General features: G+C 39.4%; 1 protein-coding gene across 4 annotated transcripts in view; it reads right to left on the bottom strand.

Moving 5' to 3' along the window:
* PRMT9 (protein arginine methyltransferase 9) overlaps window positions 1–18,850 on the bottom strand; it is a 47,230-nt gene extending 28,380 nt beyond the window's left edge. For 2 of the 4 annotated variants that reach the window (XR_012516989.1, XM_039479204.2), the window contains exons 1-6: window positions 18,461–18,849; window positions 15,611–15,759; window positions 8,561–8,797; window positions 7,877–8,044; window positions 5,080–5,182; window positions 2,696–2,802 (exon numbers count right to left, since the gene is read on the bottom strand). Coding sequence is in view for 3 of the 4 variants with exons in the window: in XM_039479204.2 (XP_039335138.2) it covers window positions 2,696–2,802; window positions 5,080–5,182; window positions 7,877–8,044; window positions 8,561–8,797; window positions 15,611–15,759; window positions 18,461–18,649 (953 nt within the window). In the remaining variant the exon portion in view is untranslated. Of the gene's footprint in view, window positions 1–2,695; window positions 2,803–5,079; window positions 5,183–7,876; window positions 8,045–8,560; window positions 8,798–15,610; window positions 15,760–18,460 lie in introns of those variants that run through there. The other 2 variants (XM_074396843.1, XM_039479205.2) reach the window with 2 other exon arrangements.
* Between the last annotated feature and the right edge of the window lie 741 nt (window positions 18,851–19,591).

Below are 19,591 nucleotides of genomic sequence, written 5' to 3'. Positions count from 1 at the left end.
ACAGCAAGAGCCTGTCTCTATAAAAAATTTTAAAAATTAACCAGACATGGTGGTACACACCTGTGGTTGCAGCTACTCAGGAGGCTTAAGTGGGAGGATCACTTAAGTCTGGGAGGTCAAGACTGCAGTGAGCCATAATTGAACCAATGTGCTCCAACCAGGGCAACAGAGCAAGACCCTATCTCGAAAAATATAGTTTTTTTCCCCAATACAAGTCACGGTTTCAATTTAGGTGCCCTGTCTCTTTAATCTCCTTTAATCTGAAACAGTTATTCATGTTTGCTCTCTCATGTCACTGACATTTTTTAAGAAAACAGGCCAATTGTTTTACAGAATGGTACCAACTTGGGTTTGTCTGAGGTTTTCTCACAATTAGATTATCACAGGTTGTACATTTTGGATGTGGTACTATATAAGAAATGCATCCTCAAAGCATCGAATCTGGAGGAATCTTACTGGTGAGTTAGCTTTAATCACTTGGTTAAGATGTGTGGTCACTGGTGCCTGTCAACATAGGGGCAAGGAGAAGAAGAGCATTAGGACAAATACCTAATGCATGTGCGGCTTTAAACCTGGATGACAGCTTGATAAATGCAGCAAAAAACCATGACACATGTATATACATGTAACAAGCCTGCATGTTCTCCACACGTATCTCAGAACTTAAAGTAAAATAAAATTAAAATTAAGGCCAGGCGCAGTGGCTCATGCCTGTAATCCCAGCACTTTGGGAGGCCAAGGCAGGTGGATCATGAGGTCAAGAGTTCAAGACCAGCCTGGCCAAGATGATGAAACCCCATCTCTACTAAAAATATAAAAATTAGCCAGGTGTGGTGGCAGGCACCTGTATTTCCAGCTACTTGGGAGGCTGAGGCAGGAGAATCGCTTGAACTCAGGCGGCAGAGATTGCAGTGAACCGAGATTGTGCCACTGCATTCCAGCCTGGGTGACAGAGTGAGACTCTGTCTCAAAAAATAATAATAATAATAATTTAATTTTTTTAAAAAAGGCTGGGCAAAGTGGCTCAGGCCTGTAATCCCAGCACTTTGGGAGGCCAAAGAGGGTGGATTACCTGAGGTCAGGAGTTCGAGACCAGCCTGGCCAATATGATGAAATCCTGTCTCTACTAAAAGAAAAAAATACAAAAAAATTAGCCGGGCATGGTATCCTGTAATCCCAGCTACTTGGGAGGCTGAGGCAGGAGAATGGCTTGAACCTGGGAGGCAAAGGTTTCAGTGAGCCAAGATCGCACCACTGCACTCCAGCCTGGGCAACAAGAGTGAAACTCCATCTCAAAAAAAAAAAAAAAAAAAAAAAAAAGATATTGTGTGGTTTCTTCCCTACATACTTACAATCTTTCCTTTTGTAGTAATTTGAGAGATACTTTGAAACTATATAAATGCCCTGATCCTCATCAGATTTCCCTCTGTTGATTTAGCATCTATTCATGATTCTTGCCTCCCAAAAAGTAATACTGCCTCATTTTTCATATACTATTAGTCAGCATTTACTGTAAGGATGAGTTGTAGTTTTATTCCCTTTTATGTATTTATTAATCTGCTTAAGATATGTAGAAATTCATGGATTCTTATTCAGTGGGTTTTAATCCATTAGGCCCCTTCTTTATTTTGATCAAATTGTCCCAAATCTGGCCAGTGAGAGACTCTTCAAGCTGCTGCTGTGTCCTTTTGCTCCCCTTTCCCTCCACTAAATCCTTTTTGAGCACTTCTCACCTTCTAATACAAGATGTCCCAGAATCACCTTGAATCTATTCCACCCCAGTACTGGAATCAGCCACTGCTTCAAGAAGCTGTAGTTCCTTTGGTGAGAAATGGTATTTAAAAACCAAGATCTGGGTTCTAAGTATGCTCACTGCTCCTAAGATTATGCCTTGTCTTTCTCACTTAACAGTATACTATAAACTTCTTCCCTTGTCTATACATGTTTCTTAACTATTTTTTGTATTAGGTGACTTATATCATAATTTATTGAAATACTTTCTTATTCACATAAACATTCAGATAATTTTTTATTTGCATTTTTTCCAATTACAGTATTACTGTGAACATCCCTGTATACACATCACTCCACACATGTATGAGTATTTATCAGGATAGATTCCCAGACACAGAAATGCTAAATCAAAGACTAAAAACATCTTTGGTGTTGTTAGAAAATGCCAAATCAAGCTACTAAAATGTTTTATCTACAGTATATAAATTTTCCCTACACCTATGAGAAAACAAAACATCATACAACTTTAATGTGCTAACATAAGCAGTTAGAAAATGTTATCCCATTGGTTTTAATTGCCACTTCTCTGATTAATAGACAATTATATTTATGCTTTGTTATAAAAGAAATTGTGTTAGTGAATACATATTTGGGTGAGGATTTGTAGTTTTGTGACCTTTAAACTCATGACAGTGAGTGAATTCTCATGAGATCTGATGGCTTTACAAACGGTAGTGTTTTCTACACTCATGCACATGGTCTCGTGCTTCCCGCGCCTCCTCTCCCTCTCACCTGCTTACTGCCATGTAAGACGTGCCTGCTTCCCCTTCTGCCATGTTTGTAAGTTTCCTGAGGTCTCTGAACATTCAGAACTGTAAGTCACTTAAACCTCTTTCCTCTATAAATTTCCCAGTCTCAGGAGGTTCTTTACAGCAGTGTGAAAACAGACTAATACACTTACCTATGATGTCTTCTTATCTCTGCACATTCTACTGCCATCCCAAATACAACAGCACTTGCTGGTATAACTTTCCCATACTTTTCACAATTACCACTTTCACCTTTGGTCTAAAAAAAAAACAATAAAAATTATGTCATCACATGTACGTAAAATTATATGTACATAATGATAAGCTATGAAAATGTAAGTTTAAAAACTTAAAGGCAATAAGTAAGGATACGTAACTTAAAGAACTTTTTTCTTCCTTAAAAATCATTTTTGGGCCAGGCGCAGTGGCTCATGCCTATAATCCGAGCACCTCGGAGGCCAAGGTGGGCAGATCATGAGGTCAGAAGATCAAGGCCATCCTGGCTAACACGATGAAACCCTGTCTCTACTAAAAATACAAAAATTAGCTGGGCATGGTAGTACATTCCTATAGTCCCAGCTACTCAGGAGGCTGAGGTAGGAAAATCGCTTGAACCAAGGAGGCAGAGGTTGCAGTTAGCTGAGATCATGGCAGCTCACACCTGTAATTCCAGCACTTTGGAAGGCCAAGGAGAAAGAACCACTTGAGGCCAGGAGTCTGAGACTAGCCTAGGCAACACAGCAAGACCCTTTCTCTACAGAAGAAAAAAATTTTTTAATTAGCCAAGTATGGTAACATTGGGAGGCTGAGATGGAAGGATCACTTAAGCTCAGGAGTTTGAGGCTGCAGTAAGCTGAAAAAAGGTGCCATTGTGCTCCTACCTGCGCAACAGAGTGAGATCCCATCTCAAAAAAACAGAATAAGTATTTTCACTGCTATATATATGTGTGTGTGTGTATACATACATACATATATATATATGTGTGTGTGTATATATATTATATATATTTTATATATATAATATATATATATACATATTTTTTTTTCTTTTCCACAATACAAATGCAAAGGATACAAAAAAAGAGGGAGGACGGGAGGAGGAAAGGACTGTAAGTCTGCATAGAAAAAAAGATTTAGGTATGACTTTGATCAAGAAATCAATATCATTATCTACAATAAATTGTTTGGCCAGGAGCAGTGGCCACACCTGTAATCCCAGCACCTTGGGAGACCAAGGCAGGAGAATCACTTGAGGCCAGGAGTTCAAGACTAGAGCCAGGCAAACATGGTGAAACCTTGTCTCTATTTAAAAAAAAAAAAAAAAAAATTGCTCTTTTCAACCTTAACTAGCAATTTTAAATCCAAATCATTTTCTGTCAATACTGAATTTTTATTACATATTAAAATCCTTTCATTGATAATTCTTATCATTTAAACCAAATCAATGATTTGTGGGCTACAACAGAGGATTTCAATGCAAAATATAATTTGGCAAGAGTTCGTCCTTGGGCCGGGCGCACTGGCTCACGCCTGTAATCCCAGGACTTTGGGAGGCCAAGGCAGGCAGATTACAAAGTCAGGAGATCGAGACCATCCTGGCCAACATGGTGAAACCCTATCTCTAGTAAAACATAAAAAATTAGCCAGGCATGGTTCACGCACCTATAGTCCCAGCTACTCGGGAGGCTGAGGGAGGGGAATCATTTGAACCAGGAGGCAGAGGCTGCAGTGAGCCAAGATCATGCCACTACACTCCAGCCTAGCAATAGAGCAAGACTGTCTCAAAAAAAAAAAAAAAAGGCCGGGCGCGGTGGCTCAAGCCTGTAATCCCAGCACTTTGGGAGGCCGAGGCAGGTGGATCACGAGGTCAAGAGATCGAAACCATCCTGGTCAACATGGTGAAACCCTGTCTCTACTAAAAATACAAAAAAATTAGCTGGGCATGGTGGTGCGTGCCTGTAATCCCAGCTACTCAGGAGGCTGAGGCAGGAGAATTGCCTGAACCCAGGAGGCGGAGGTTGCGGTGAGCTGAGATCGCGCCATTGCACTCCAGCCTGGGTAACAAGAGCGAAACTACGCCTCAAAAAAAAAAAAAAAAAAAAAAAAAAAAGTCCTGTCCAATCCATAGCCTGGGTTCAATAGGTAACTTAAATCAGTACCAAACCAGCTATCACTATACTCCCTTTTGATAATTTGCCAAAATTATAGGCAGTGAGGTCTGTAAGACTGAAAGTACCTCCCTTTTCAACCCTACTCAAGAATTTCATAGTCAGTCCCTCCACAAAGTAATCTCAATTCCTATGAATTCTTCCCTGGAGTATTTTTGCCTGTATATCTCATTTGGGCACATAAGTAGATACTGTATCATGCTGTTAGTAAATGTTTTTTGCATAGATTTCTTTCCATTCACACAGTATGTACACCTTGACAATGGAAAATATATTTCATATTGCTTTGTAAATATACTAAGGATTCAATAAATCTCTGATGAAATAACGAATTCTTAATCAATTTTAAATATTTTCATAGTGCTTACCTTTGGCTGTAAAAGTAAATGCTCCCATGCATGAATCAAACTCTCCACAATTCCTTCTCCAAATAAACCTGCATCGACAGTTTCTGTTACAACTAGGGACACTCTATAGAATGATTTTTCAAAGATATATGTAAGTAAAATGTCATGCTATTATAAAAAGATGTCAAAGCTAAGAGGAGAAAGGAAGAGTATATTATAGGTACAGTCCATATGTAAAATTTCCTAATACATTTCATTTTTAGTATCTACTGCTGAATCTTGAGGAACTTTACTGGAACGTTCCTTAAGCTCCTTTGTTCTCCACCGGCTCCTTCTCCTTGGTTTGGAAGATGGAAGGGCGGTGGGGGCAGTTGGGGAGAGGGGATTGGCAACCTTCACTTGGCCTTGTTCTCTCTCCAGGTTATTCTTTCGTTGCCTACATTTAAGAGTGGTTCATATCCATTACCTTTATCCGTCTCCTTCCTTAATGCCAATCAAGTAGACTTCCATCTCCAACAGTCTATAAAAATACATTTTACCATCAATAACTCCCTACTTATTAAAATGAATCCTCTCTTGGGTGTCATTTTTTTGATCTCCAAATAACACTAACTGTAGGAGAGAGCCCTCCCTCTGAAAATCTATCTCTACCTTCTATGACACTGTCTCAACCATGTTTGCCTCCTACGTGTTGACTGTGCCTCTCTTATCACTACTCTTCCTGTACCCACTGTCTGTCTTTGCAAAAGCCTAGTCCCCAGAACTCTGCTCTTCTGTCCATACTTTCTTTCCAGAAAATTTTACTCAAAGGCATACTAAAATAGTTTCTCCCTTCTCTGAACTTCTTCAGCATTTATTGCCAGTATCACTCATTATGTAGTTCGAAGATAAGAAAAAATTCATAAATATTATTTATCTTCCTATCTAGACTGTAAGTGCCTTGAGGGTAACAATGACTTTGGTATCCTCCACAGTGGGTAAACTCAACATATACAGAAAATATCCAGTATTTATGATTGCATACACCTAAAACGTGAAAGGTGTTTCAAATCATCTAGTCTAATATCTTGAAGTCTAGAGATTTGCTTAAGGTCAGACTAAATTAATAACAGTCTAATCTGGAATCCATAGCTCCTGATTTCAAAACCAATAGATCTTTCTAAACATTATCTGTGAGAAAAATATAGATTAAATTAAGGTAACTTTGATTCATGCTGACTCATGTCCCTCCTAATATTCATGTTGAAGCCCTTAACCCCCAAACTGACTATATTTGGAGAAGGAAAGGCCATGTAAAGACACCACAAGAAAGCAGCATCTGCAATTCAGGAGGAGAATCCTCACAAAAAGCAAACTTGCCAGCACCTTGATCATGCTCTTCCAGCCTCCAGAACTGTGAGAAAATAAATGTCTATTATTAAAGCCACCCAGTCTGTGGTATTTCATTATGGCAGCCCAAGTGGAACAAGACAGTTGAGGAGAGCGTTTTTTCCTATAAAATGTGTATGACATTTGCCTTAATCCAATAGGAATTTTCTCATGAGAATAAATGTAGAGACCATTGAAAAGTGTAGGCATTATGTTAACATAAACATTATTATATATATGGAAGAAGACTTTTTAAAGTCATAGTTTATATAAGGAGCAAAAACGTCTTCATTCGGTACAAACTGAATTGAAGTAAGATGGGAAGACAGACCCAGAAGAGACAGGTAAAGTAAGTGCTACATAAAGAAAACGTTGTCTCTAAAACGAATAGTGTTGAACCAGATCATTTTTAAATTCCTTCCAGCTCTAAAATTCCATCACCCTTATGATACGGATCACAGTGAGAAAATATACTAAAAACCCAAGACTTATATGAATTATATTCAAATCATTTAAAGGGCCCATGCCAAAATATGCTGACAGCTGACATTTCCAAAGCTTTCATTTTAAACAAGGATATTAACACAAAATGTGGTAAGTCCATTCAATCTGAACTGCTTATGTTTTCTTTTTAAGTACAACATTTAAGTAGTTATTGACCACAAGATGAATTATCTATTTTACAAACAAGAACACTGAAATTAACAAAGGTAAAGGCCAGGCGCAGTGGCTCACACCTGTAATCCCAGCACTTTGGGAGACCAAGACAGGTGGATCACCTCAAGTCAGGAGTTCAAGACCAGCCTGACCAACATGGTGAAACCCTGTCCCTATTAAAAGAAAAAAAATTTTTTAAATAAAAAAAAAAAATTTAAAAACACACAAAGGTAAAGTAACTTGCTAAGATCAAGTTTATTAAATCCCTTGCCATAAATTTTTTTCAAGATCTTTAAATATTTTTACTAAATAATATAATTTTATTTAGGCCGGGCACGGTGGCTCAAGCCTGTAATCCCAGCACTTTGGGAGGCGAGGCGGGTGGATCACGAGGTCAAGAGATCGAGACCATCCTGGTCAACATGGTGAAACCTTGTCTTTACTAAAAATACAAAAATTAGCTGGGCATGGTGGCGCATGCCTGTAATCTCAGCTACTCAGGAGGCTGAGGCAGGAGAATTGCCTGAACCCAGGAGGCAGAGGTTGCGGTGAGCCGAGATTGCACCATTGCACTCCAGCTTGGGTAACAAGAGCGAAAACTCCCGTCTCAAAAATAATAATAATAATAATAATAATTTTATTTAAATATGTCTTTCAATAAACTATCCCATCCTATATCCATATCTTTACAAAATAAGAGATTTGTAGCATTTTGTTTGGACTGAAAACTAAAAATACACCTTAGTTTTTTTAAAAAAAGTATAAACACTAAAATCAGTTTACATGGTAATACCTTTCAGGAATATGTTTCGGAATCTCTATGTCAAGTGACTTCATATGTAAGAGTTTGATCCCTGCTTCCATCTTGTTTGCTGCCATTACGTCACAGGCAAGTTCATACATGGTCTTGGATAACTCACAGGCATACACAGAATGTGCTCCAGCTTTTTTAGCAAACATGCTACAAGAGAAAAAAGTGTTCCATCAAGAAAAAATAATCTGCTGTATTTTCTCAAATTTTAAGGAAATTCTGATGCTAAAATGTTTTTCCTTTTATTCTTTAATACAATCATTACACATTCTGCATTAAAAAATAAACTAATATTCTTGTCTAGAAACAAATCATTCAATAAACCAAGGGATCTACTCTATTAAAACACAACTGGCATTGTATCTTTAATGAATGCTAATGGGCTTTAACCTGGACAACTAGATTCCACCAGAATGTTAACATAAAAAATACTCTTAAACTCATTATTCAAAATTTCAATAATCCCAAATTTTCCTTAGCAGTTACACCCAGTTCTTGATAAAAGTTATAGTAAAAAACAAAATAATAGCTACATAAATAAGCCTAACAAGATTATAAGAAATACTTCCAAATTTAAATTCCAATGTTAAATTTTCTATATCTGGCAAAATCTTTAATCTACATTAGTATACATGTATATATCATTAAAATGCAGTTACTACCAACCTTAGTATTCCAGTTCCTGCTCCAATGTCCAAGACACTTTTGGACCCCAAACAAACTGCCTTTTGGATTGCTGCATTATAAATCGCATTCCTCTTGGTGTCATTAAGCATGATAAAGTGCCAGCGTTCCACCAACCAGTTTGCAACACGATAAAAATTCTCCTTTGCATCACTGAAATCAGGGTTTAGTTTCACTGCTTTATGAAAATACCCAGCTGCTTCATCCCTAAAGCCCATTCTAGAGTAAAAAATAACAAAGACAAAATATATTCAATTGTATGCCATCAATTGCAGCACCTTTGTTTATGCCCGTCTCCTGCCTGGGTATCCCGTGCCAACACCCCAAATCCTACCAATCCAAGGGCTACCGCTTTTGGGAAGCTGTCTTTTTTTTTTTTTTTTTTTTGAGATGGAGTTTCGCTCTTGCTGCCCAGGCTGGAGTGCAATGGCGCATTCTCGGCTCACCGCAACCTCCACCTCCTGGGTTCAAGCAATTCTCCTGTCTCAGCCTCCCAAGTAGCTGGGATTACAGGCATGTGCCACCACGTCCGGCTAATTTTTTTTGTATGTTTAGTAGAGACGGGGTTTCACCATGTTGGCCAAGATGGTCTCGATCTCTTGACCTCGTGATCCACCCTCCTCGGCCTCCCAAAGTGCTGGGATTACAGGCGTGAGCCACCGCGTCCGGCCCTGGGAAGCTGTCTTTTCTCAGAGGACTGCAATTCTCAGGATTTCTTTCTTTTCTGAACTGCTATTACTTTTATATATTCCATGACACAAACAAGTATCTGACTATAAATTACTATTGTAGGCCGGGGCGGTGGCTCACACCTGTAATCTCAGCACTTTGGGAGGCCAAGGCAGGCAGATCACAAGATCAGGAGTTCATGACCAGCCTGACCAACACAGTGAAACCCCATCTTTACTAAAAACATACAAAAATTAGTCAGGTGTGGTGGCATGTGCCTGCAGTCCCAGCTACTCAGGATGCTGAGGCAAGAGAATCGCTTGAACCCCGGAGGTAGAAGTTACAGTGAGCAGAGATCGCACCACTGCACTCCAGCCTGGGCGACAGAGCGAGACTACATCTCAAAAAAAAAAAATAATAATAATAATAAATAAATTACTGTTGCACTAATGAATAGCAATAGCTTTCACAGTCATCCTCCATTTAGCCAATTCCATTCCCTCTGTACAACACACTAATGCCTATGGCTTAGTAGGCTCTGGTGTGCCTGCATGCCTTTTCTCTCAGCAACTGAGTTAACAGTCACCAAGAGTCAGTTGTATTTGCTGCCAGATCAGTTTATGTCAGTTTTGTACTTATTATAATTATATATTTTAATATTACACTAAGTAAATAAATATGACCAAATAAAGGAAACTATTGTGCCTAAGTGCTCTGGGAAAAAATCAAAGGCAAGTCACTCAAGAAAGTACTATTTAATTATATGTGAGCAAATCAAAAATAAAAGACAGGAGAAAAAAACCTATTAAACCTTCTAGAACGGTGCTTCTCAAACTACCTGTAATGAAAAACCTCTCCTCTCTTTTTTATTTAATTTTTTATTTTTAAGACTATTCAAGTACAATAGTGAGAAGCAGGGCATCCTTCTCAATTGTTTGCAGACCAATATGACTGTGTTGCACATGATTCATATGCAGCTCACATAATATCAGATTTCAGCAGCACCCAAACTGATCTATATACTCTCTTCCACATTAAGAGTTTCCTAACCATATGCTTGGATGTACAGCAATGTCAGATTGCTATACCCATTTCCAAACACTTACTCTCAATTTCTATAATTATCTGTCATTAATCAGTAATTTGTGGATGAGAATCAATGTGTGTACCACACACTGAACAGAACTGAGCTAGCAGAACACTTTTCCTTCATGGTTCTTCACAAGTACCTTTAAGCATTCTGTCAAGTTTAGAGAAACTTAATCATACTATTCATTCTAGGCATGGTTTAAGCAAAAAACACATTCTAGAAGTCCAAACAGGGGACTGCACTCTAAAAAGCAAAAGCAATGGTCCTATGTCAAGTAAGAGGCACTCATGATTTAGGTGAAAATTTAAATGCATAAGGTTGATATGTTATTTTTAAGTTATCTTGAAAGCAAAACTATCTTGTTCTTATTTGCAACTACCAATATACACAGTACAGTACCACATACATTGTATGTAATCATTATTTGTTGAGAGACTAACTCAGCAATGGGTATTAAACATACCCCCAATAATTTCCTAGGTTTGTGTTCCCCTTAGGTTTGATATTTAATACATCATCAGTTTCCTTAAATTGCAATTCTAATCTAAAAAATATATAACCTACTCTATTAAAGCATATCTCATTGAAAGACTCAACATGTATATCCACAATATAAGTGAAGTATAAGAATGCCAGAATGCCTTTATTCTTTTAACTAGGAAAAACGTTATCTTCCTGATTCGCAATTTAAATACATTTTGTTTAAATCTGATGCTACCAGACTAACAAAAGGTTGTGAAGTTGAGACACTCCAGACAAATTTTATTACACAAATAAGTATCAGGAGAAGCAGCTATCGTTTACTTGGGAAATAGTTTTCTCCTGGAACAGATTCTTTTGGTGGAGAGTCAATGATACACTATGTTTGATGAGAAATGGAGTGTAGAACAAAAACACCAAGAACAGCCAAGAACAAAGGTAAATTCTATAGCTAAAGCCACATTCACGCTATCACAAATTCTGAATTGCTACTGTCCAAATTAAAAATTTTGCTTAGTTACATCTCCCCAAAACAAATTAATATCAAGTATTTTTGTCTCAATGACTGGTAACTGGTCAGCCTAATGTCCTACAAGAACAGGTCACCAAAAGTTACAATCTACCAAAAATATGACTTTTCTGTTAAATTGAGTTTATCCCAAAACATGTCTTGGAATGTTATGATCACTGCATGTGTATAACCTGGAAATAAAATTGAATCCTTAGAGTAACTCCCAGTATATGAACTAAAGAACAAAAGAAAACTTTTTATAAAATATACATTTTTTAAACTAACTTGAGGAGATTACTCACAAAAAATATTTTATTTTAAAAAATCTTTTAAAACAAATTTCATTTAAGTGGAAAGAGGTTGATAATTTGTAGAAAATGGATGCTGTATCTATCAGGTTAGCTATTAACATGAACAAGTAACCCCCAGTTGATTATCTGCCTTATTTTTCTACTTATTAACATACTTTACAATTAAAAACTATCAAATATTTGTTTCTTAAAGGAGAATTCATTGTCACTCCCTAAACCATGTTAATTAAGACTGCTAAAATGCCTTGCAGTTACATTGCAGAGACTGGATAAAAAAGTTTGGCAAAAGTATTTCTTATACAGAACTTCTCATTGAATAAAAATATAACTTGGCTAGGCATGGTGGCTCATGCCCATAATCCCAACACTTTGGGAAGCCGAGGCAGGTGGATCACTAGAGGTCAGAAGGTAGAGACCAGCCCGGGCAACATGGTAAAACCCCATCTCTACTAAAAATACAAAAATTAGCCAGGCATGGTGGTGTGCGCCTGTAATCTCAGCTACTCAGGAGACTGAAGCATGAAAATTGCTTAAACCTGGGAGGCAGAGGTTGCAGTGAACTGAGATCCTGCCTGCCACTGCACTCCAGTGTGGGTGATAGAGCAAGCCTCTGTCTCAAAAAAAAAAAAAAAAAAAATTAATAAAACTAAATAAGGGAAAGAATGATAGCACAGAACAATTACTGAACATGTAAAGGTATGTTTCTATATAAAATAGAACATTATAATCATGTTTCCTAAACAAGAATTCTCCCATTATTTTATAATTATTTTATTTTATTTTATATTTATAGGCAGTGAAATGAGATTAAAACAAATCCAAAACAAAAATTGTTTTCACCGATTTTTTCCTAATTATAAAGTTTCTATGGAGAATACACAAAAATTCTAATGAAGAAAAAGACTGTTCTATGAAAAAGTTGTATTTCATTTACAAAACCACTTATGTACACATAAAAAACTTAATACTACTTTGTTTATATTTTCAACTTATCGAGCAGCCTCAACAAAGTCATTCTATTTTGACAGGTAGAATTATTTTTTTCAGACAGAGTCTTGCTCTGTCACCCAGGCTGGAATGCATTGGCACTATTTTGGCTCACTGTAGCCTCCAACTCCCAGGTTCAAGCAGTTCTCCTGTCTCAGCCTCCAGAGTAGCTAGGACTACAGGCACATATCACCACACCCAGCTACTTTTTGTATTTTTTTTAGTTGAGACAGGGTTTCACTATGTTGGCCAGGCTGGTCTCAAACTCCTGACCTCAACTGATCCACCTGCCTCAGCCTCCCAAAGTGCTGGGCTTACAAGCATGAGCCACCGCGCCCACCCTAGAATTTCTTTAAATAAGCAAAAAATTCTATACATCAAATCTCAAATTTTTTTCTGGAGACATACCATTCAATCTTGTAATAAATATTCATAAAACTTATTGTGAATGATCATATAAAGAGTTTACATTAATTATCACAGAGGCATAACATTTGTCAGGTTAATGATCCATGTTCTTCTTAAAAGTTATTTATAAAACATTATTTCTCTATACTGAAAAAAGTATTAAACAATGAGCTGATTGCTCAATTAATTTAATTTCTCAAAACTTTTACAGAGTATATATACTGCCTTATTAGGATCCCTAGCCCTGCATAGTCCAGTCAGTCATGCAAGGGCCCAATGGGCACCAGAAACAAAAGTAGTGGATTGATTATTAACAGCTATTAAACTCAAGATACGCTTAAGAAGAGAAATTCTGTGGTCACTTAGGAGTTTTGTAGTTCATTATTCACAACATTAAGTTTTTTTTTTTTTTTTTTTTTTTTTTTTTGCTGGATGTGATTTGAGGGAAAGAGGACGCAATTAGTGAGGAAATGCATGAAAAAACCTAAAAGGAACATTTAAAATGAGATTTCATTAACTAAATTCCTTGGAATGTGAGCAACTGTTACTTTGAAACTTGGCAGAGCCATGCTCAGTCCCCATTACTCTGCAACTTTCAAACTCAGAAGCAATGTGAACCATTTTATTTCCTGTGCTTTCACAGAATTCTTCATGCACATGTACTAGTATGCAGAAAGAGTTAATTAACATAGCAGGCCTGACTGCCATCCTTTGAAAGGCCTGTTTACAAAACTGTCCCTTAGTTGGCATCTGGGAATTTGGATTTGGAGAGGGTTCCCACTACCCTAACTGATAAGAGTGGCTCGCTGTGCCTAAACAGTTTGGTTTATGCTCAGCAACGGTTTATGCTCAAACTAAACATAGTTTATGCTCAACACCTGACCTGCTTTTCTTCTGGGAATCTAGAATTTTGGTATATGCCAGGCAGAGGGTACCTAAGTGTCCAGCTCTCAGTAAAAACCCTGGGCACTGAGCCTCTAATGAGTTTCCCTGGTTGGCAACATTTCACATGTATTGTCATAAATCACCAGGGGAATGAAGTGCATCCTGCGTGACTTCATTGAAAAAGAACCTTTGACCTTGCACCTGGTTTTTCCTTTACACTTTGCCCCATGCACATTTACCCTTTGCAAATTTTGCTTTGTATCCATTCACAGTAATACACGAGAGCCATGAATAGGACTATATGATGAGTCCTGTGAGCCCTTCTAGCCATTCAGTAAATCTGGAAATGGTTTCAAGACTCCCAACATAGCTAGTTATCAACTTATTGCCAAATTCACCCTTTTCTGCCTGCTCTGTGAAAAATGCATCTAGCCCTTTAACATTCTCCCACCAGTTGGCACAAGGATAAGCTTTGTTGGTAAAAAGCGTGGAAAGGCCGGGTGTGGTGGCTCAAGCCTGTAACCCCAGTGCTTTGGGAGGCTGAGGCCAGAGGATCACTTGAGCCCAGGAGTTCCAGACCACCCTGGGCAACAACATGGCAAAATCCTGTTTCTACAAAAAATAAGCCAGACGTGGTGGCATGTACTGCAATCCCAGCTACTGGGGTGCAGCTAGGGGGGCTGCCGAAGTGGGAAGATCAAGGTAGATCCTCCCAAGCCTGGGAGGTCAAGGTTGCAGTGAGTCTTGATGGTGCCACTGCACTCCAACCTGAGTGACACAGTGACACACTGACACACTGTCTCAAAAAAAAAAAAAAAGTGCTGGAAGCTAGGCATGGTGGCTCACACCTGTAATCCCATCACTCTAGGAGGTGAGGCGGGTGGATCGCTTGAGGTCAGGAGTTCGAGACCAGCCTGGCCAACATGGTGAAAACCTGTCTCTACTAAAAATACAAAAATTAGCCAGGGTGGGGCGACAGGTGCCTATAATCCCAGCTTCTCAGGAGGCTGAGGCATGAGAATCACTTGAACCGGGAGGTGGAGGTTGCAGTGAGCTGAGATCACACCACTTCACTCAGCCTGGGCTACAAAGTGAGACTTTGTCAAAAAAAAAAAAAGTGCTGGAGAGACACTGTAGGAAGAAAGCGTTGTGCTTCCTGATTCCAGTGTGCTTAGGGCTTCTCCAGCACCAAGCTTCTCAAATGTATGGCAGCTAGCAGCATCCAAGGTCAGCAGCTTCCTCAGGGCCCCTTATCCTACTATAAGGTTTTGTAATGAAGTACCTCTGATGAGATACTTCCCCATGAGGCTTTCTCTGTACCCCAAAAGGCAAAATTATAGCCAGGTCCAGAAAATAAATTTACAAGAACTTCCTTGGCAAGGCACTACAGTGACTTTACTGTCATCCTAAGAATCACAGCTATGCCCTCTCCAATAAGGTCTGGAACTCAGCCCAGTGAGGAGAACTCTTCCTTGGATACTCTATCTTACTCCTAGCAGCAGTGGCTATTATGTAGTATGTTATATAATATTAAAACTGCAATGATGTTATATATCTGCTTTTCTTTTCAGTTCTCCTTACTTAATAATCTTCTATATTAAACTTTCCCTGTTCAAATTACGGTATGATTTATCCCTATCCAGACTAATACAGAGTAATTCTTAACAAGTAATTTTGAAATGACTACAAACCTAAAGAGATGCTCCCCCATACTATTGCAAATCACTTCATCATCAGGAAACAGTTCCAAGGCCTGCTCATAGCAACCAAGTAAGTCTTGTGTCCGATTGAGAGCATCAAGCTCTTCAGCCCATCTGAAAAGCGTGTATTGAAAAGTTTCCTTTACAAATAAGAAAAAAAATTATGAATTAGTCAATAACATAAAAGATAAAAGAATATACAACATTAGTTGAAGATTCCAAGCAATATAACTTAATTACCATTGAATGATCACCTTAAATTTCATTTAGCTTTAGTAGGCACCATTTTCTGAATGAGTGCACAAATGAATGAATCTTACCACCTACATGGCAATAATAAGCAGAATTAGACAGTCTAACCACTCTCTAAACTCCCTCCATTCTTAGCTGCTGGATCATATGCTTCTGATTCTCCAACTGCCTCATTTTTGTTGGTTCCTATGTTTTGGAGCTTGTACTTAGCATTCTTCTTTTTTCTCTCATCCATCCCTAATACATTTGTTGTCATCCATGTGTTAATAGATGTGACATTTACATCTCTAGTGAAGACCTTCTCTTCTGAACCTCAGACTCATACATACAGATTCCTATTAGTCATTTCAACCAAGCAATGGAGCTCCAACCATTGCAAATGTAGTCTAACTCAAATTATTTCCCGAACAATTATTGTGCAAAGAACTGGGGCAACACAAAGGCCTCACAGAGGCCCTATGGAGAGAAATTTAACATAAAATTTTGGAAAAGTTCAGAACGCTCTAAACTGAACTAATCATATTCCTCTGACACAGGATATAAGATTAAGATACCACTCAACCTCAAACCACAGAGTCACCTATAATGGTACCTTAACTCCACATATAGTGTTTCAAACCTAGCCAATGCTATCTCAGTATCATTAAATCTGTTACCTCCTCTCCATTCCCACAGTTACAACCTAATCTGGCCCTTGTAACCACTTGCTGGACTACAGCAACAGCCTTCATGCTGTCACCCTAGTTCCAATCGCATCTCCCTCCAGCCATTCTCCATGCTGCAACACTGTGGAAAGGGAAAGTTTTAGTCATTACAGCTTTACCATTAAAACATTTTAAATAGTCTTCACATATTTTATACAAAAGAGTTGATACTTGGAACTGAATCTTAATGGAGTTTACTAGAGAGACAAGGACAAGAAAGGAGATTCTGGCCAGGTGCGGTGGCTCATGCCTGTAATCCCAGCACTTTGGAAGGCCAAAGTGGGCAGATTACCTGAGGTCAGGAGTTCGAGACCAGCCTGGCCAACATGGCGAAACCTCGTCTCTACTAAAAATATAAAAATCAGCCAGGCATGATGGCAAACACCTATAATCCCTCCTACTTGGGAGGCCGAGGTAGGAGAATCGCTTGAACCCAGGAGGCGGAGGTCGCAGTGAGCCGAGATTGCACCACTCCACTCTAGACTGAGCAACAGAGTGAGGCTCTGTCTCAAAATTAATAAAAGAAAAAAACACACACAGATAGAGGGTCTACAGATAAGTGGCTTGGTGTGGCTGGAGTTTGGGTATGGGGAATAGAGTAGCAGGAAATGGTATTTTTACAAGGGGTCCATACAAAGAAATACAGACTTTGTTCGGCAGGAAAGAAAACTAGTTGCTTACTCTACTGATTTTCGGGCATTGCACTACAAATTTTAAATTTACTTTTAACACACAGTAAATATTTTTAAGAGAGGCAGTGTCCCTGTTTCACAGAAAAGGAAACTAGGAAACAAGGAACAGAGGAAAGATCACTTGAGTTGATCCATTTTTCTACTGCTGCCTACCTGGAGAAGCAAACTGCATCTCAACATATCATCTCCTCCTAAAGCAGGCCCGTTGGTCCTGAAGTTTACACTAAGTTTATATGAACTACAAACAACTAGACGCTACTGACATTTAGTGGGTAGAGAAAAGGATGCTGCCAAACATACTACAATGCACAGGACATCTCCCCCCGTAACAAAGAATTATCCCATTCAAAATGTCAATAGTGCAGAGGCTGAGAAACCCTCAGTCTAAATAAAGCAAAGTAACTGCAAATTTAAATCATTTTTCATAATTTAGATTCTACAGTAATTGAAAAAAGTACAGTGTTTCAACAAAATAACTTGCAAAATAATCCAATAACTGAAGCTTAAAGAATGCATCATTAAATGATAATCACCTTAGGCTAACTGCACACTTTATTCAACTAGAGGCCCACTATATTCCTACTACACACAGGATAAAAAATGCAAAGGCCCTTAAGCCATAGCATGCTTAAATCAGATATAGGGAGAAAGAGATCACCTGAGAACTCATTTGCAATTTAAGGGTCCTTAGAATTTTTAATGAGATGAAAGTTTTGAAAGTGAAAAGTGACAACATTTGACTTTCGTTGCAAAAAGCTAGCTATGTTGACACAGACTGCAGGAGAGAGACCAGTGGAAAGCCCATTGCAGCAGCTGGCAGATAACTGAAGCTTGAACCAGGGGAGTAAAGGGGAAGATGGTGAGAAGGAAGATTCTGGACATATTTCGAAGGTGAAGCCGGCAGGATTCTCCTCTGGGTTGGTCGTAGGTGTGAATAAGAGAAAGGCATTAAGGGTGAACAGTAAATATTAATAGCAACCACACAGCCACGCACCCTGGCCCCTCGCTTTTTTTTTTTTTTTTTTTTAAACGAGGGCGCTGGATCTGCTAGCAAGTGAGGGGAAAAAAGGGCCCTAAATATTAAGAGCAACCACCCAGCCACGCACCCTGGCCCCTCTACTTTTTTTTTTTTTTTTTTTTTTTTTTTACAAGGACGATGGATCTGCCAGCAAGTGAGAAAAAGGGGCCCTCACCTTCACTTCGTCTTTCAGCTCTGGCGCCAGACTGAGCACGAGGAGGTAGTGAGCATAGGCAGTGCCGAAGTCCTGGACGCCCAGACAGTGCTCAGCGCTCTGCAAGGACCGCGACACCAGCTCGTCCCGGCCGGCTGCCCCGGCGCCACCCCCGGGGTCTCGGCGGGACCTGAGCCGGGAGTTCGACATGACAGTCACCACTTGGATGACAAAAAGGAAGATATTTTGTAAGCGGAACTAGGAAACTGTCTCGACGCTACACCCCCAGGGACCAGACAACGGTTCAAGAACCAGTACCGGAAAGTTACCCTCCTCTACGGGTGAATCCGCCCACCCCAGCCGAGGTGGAAGCTCCGCCCTCTCCTGGCCTCGCGGGCGGCGCAGAGCGTGACGCACACCACGGTACTGCGGACCAGGCAGGCGACGCACGCTACTCTAACGTCAGTGCGCCCGACGTGGATACGTCGCTGCCGCCCATTCCCTTAGGAGCGACCACTGCGCGTGCGCATAGGAGACCGCGCGTGTTAAGACACGTCCAATCTCCTGCAGTGTTTTTTCCAGCTGAGAGGAGACTCTTCTCTTCCTCTTGCACTCAGAGAGTGTGTGGCTTTCGACTGCAGGACTCTGTTGTACAGACCTAGGCAGCGCGAAGCGGCACCCGCTCGTGATGGACAGTCAAGCATTTGTGATTATGCTTAAGACATTTTGGATCGTGATGCACAAAATTTCAAGACCGGAGAGAACCTGAAGATAACAAAAGCATCTCAGATGTGGTAAAGAAAAAAAAAATGCTTTCACTGGTATTTCAAATCATTCTCACAAAACCTGGCTAGGCGAACCTTTCGATCACACGCATCTTAATGATGGCAAACGTGATATCCTGAGAAGTGACTTGCTCAAGGTCACACAACCAGCTAATGGCATAGGCACAGTTCAAATCCAAGTTCCCTGACCACCTATCTGTCCAGTTACAAAATGAGCTTAGGGGATATTTCACTGTTCCGTGTCTTATCAGTGTATAGTGGTTAATACAAAGTTTTTCCACATTCAAGTGTGGCCCCTAAGATGGAAATTCGAAACTCTAAAAGGGAGGGGAGCATAGTTACTAACAGCTGAAAGTTATTTTAGTCC

The sequence above is a fragment of the Saimiri boliviensis genome, chromosome 3 (genome assembly GCF_048565385.1).
Source record: "Saimiri boliviensis isolate mSaiBol1 chromosome 3, mSaiBol1.pri, whole genome shotgun sequence".
NCBI lineage: Eukaryota > Metazoa > Chordata > Mammalia > Primates > Cebidae > Saimiri > Saimiri boliviensis.
Note: the sequence above shows the minus strand (reverse complement) of the source record. Positions and strands in the feature narration are given on the sequence as shown.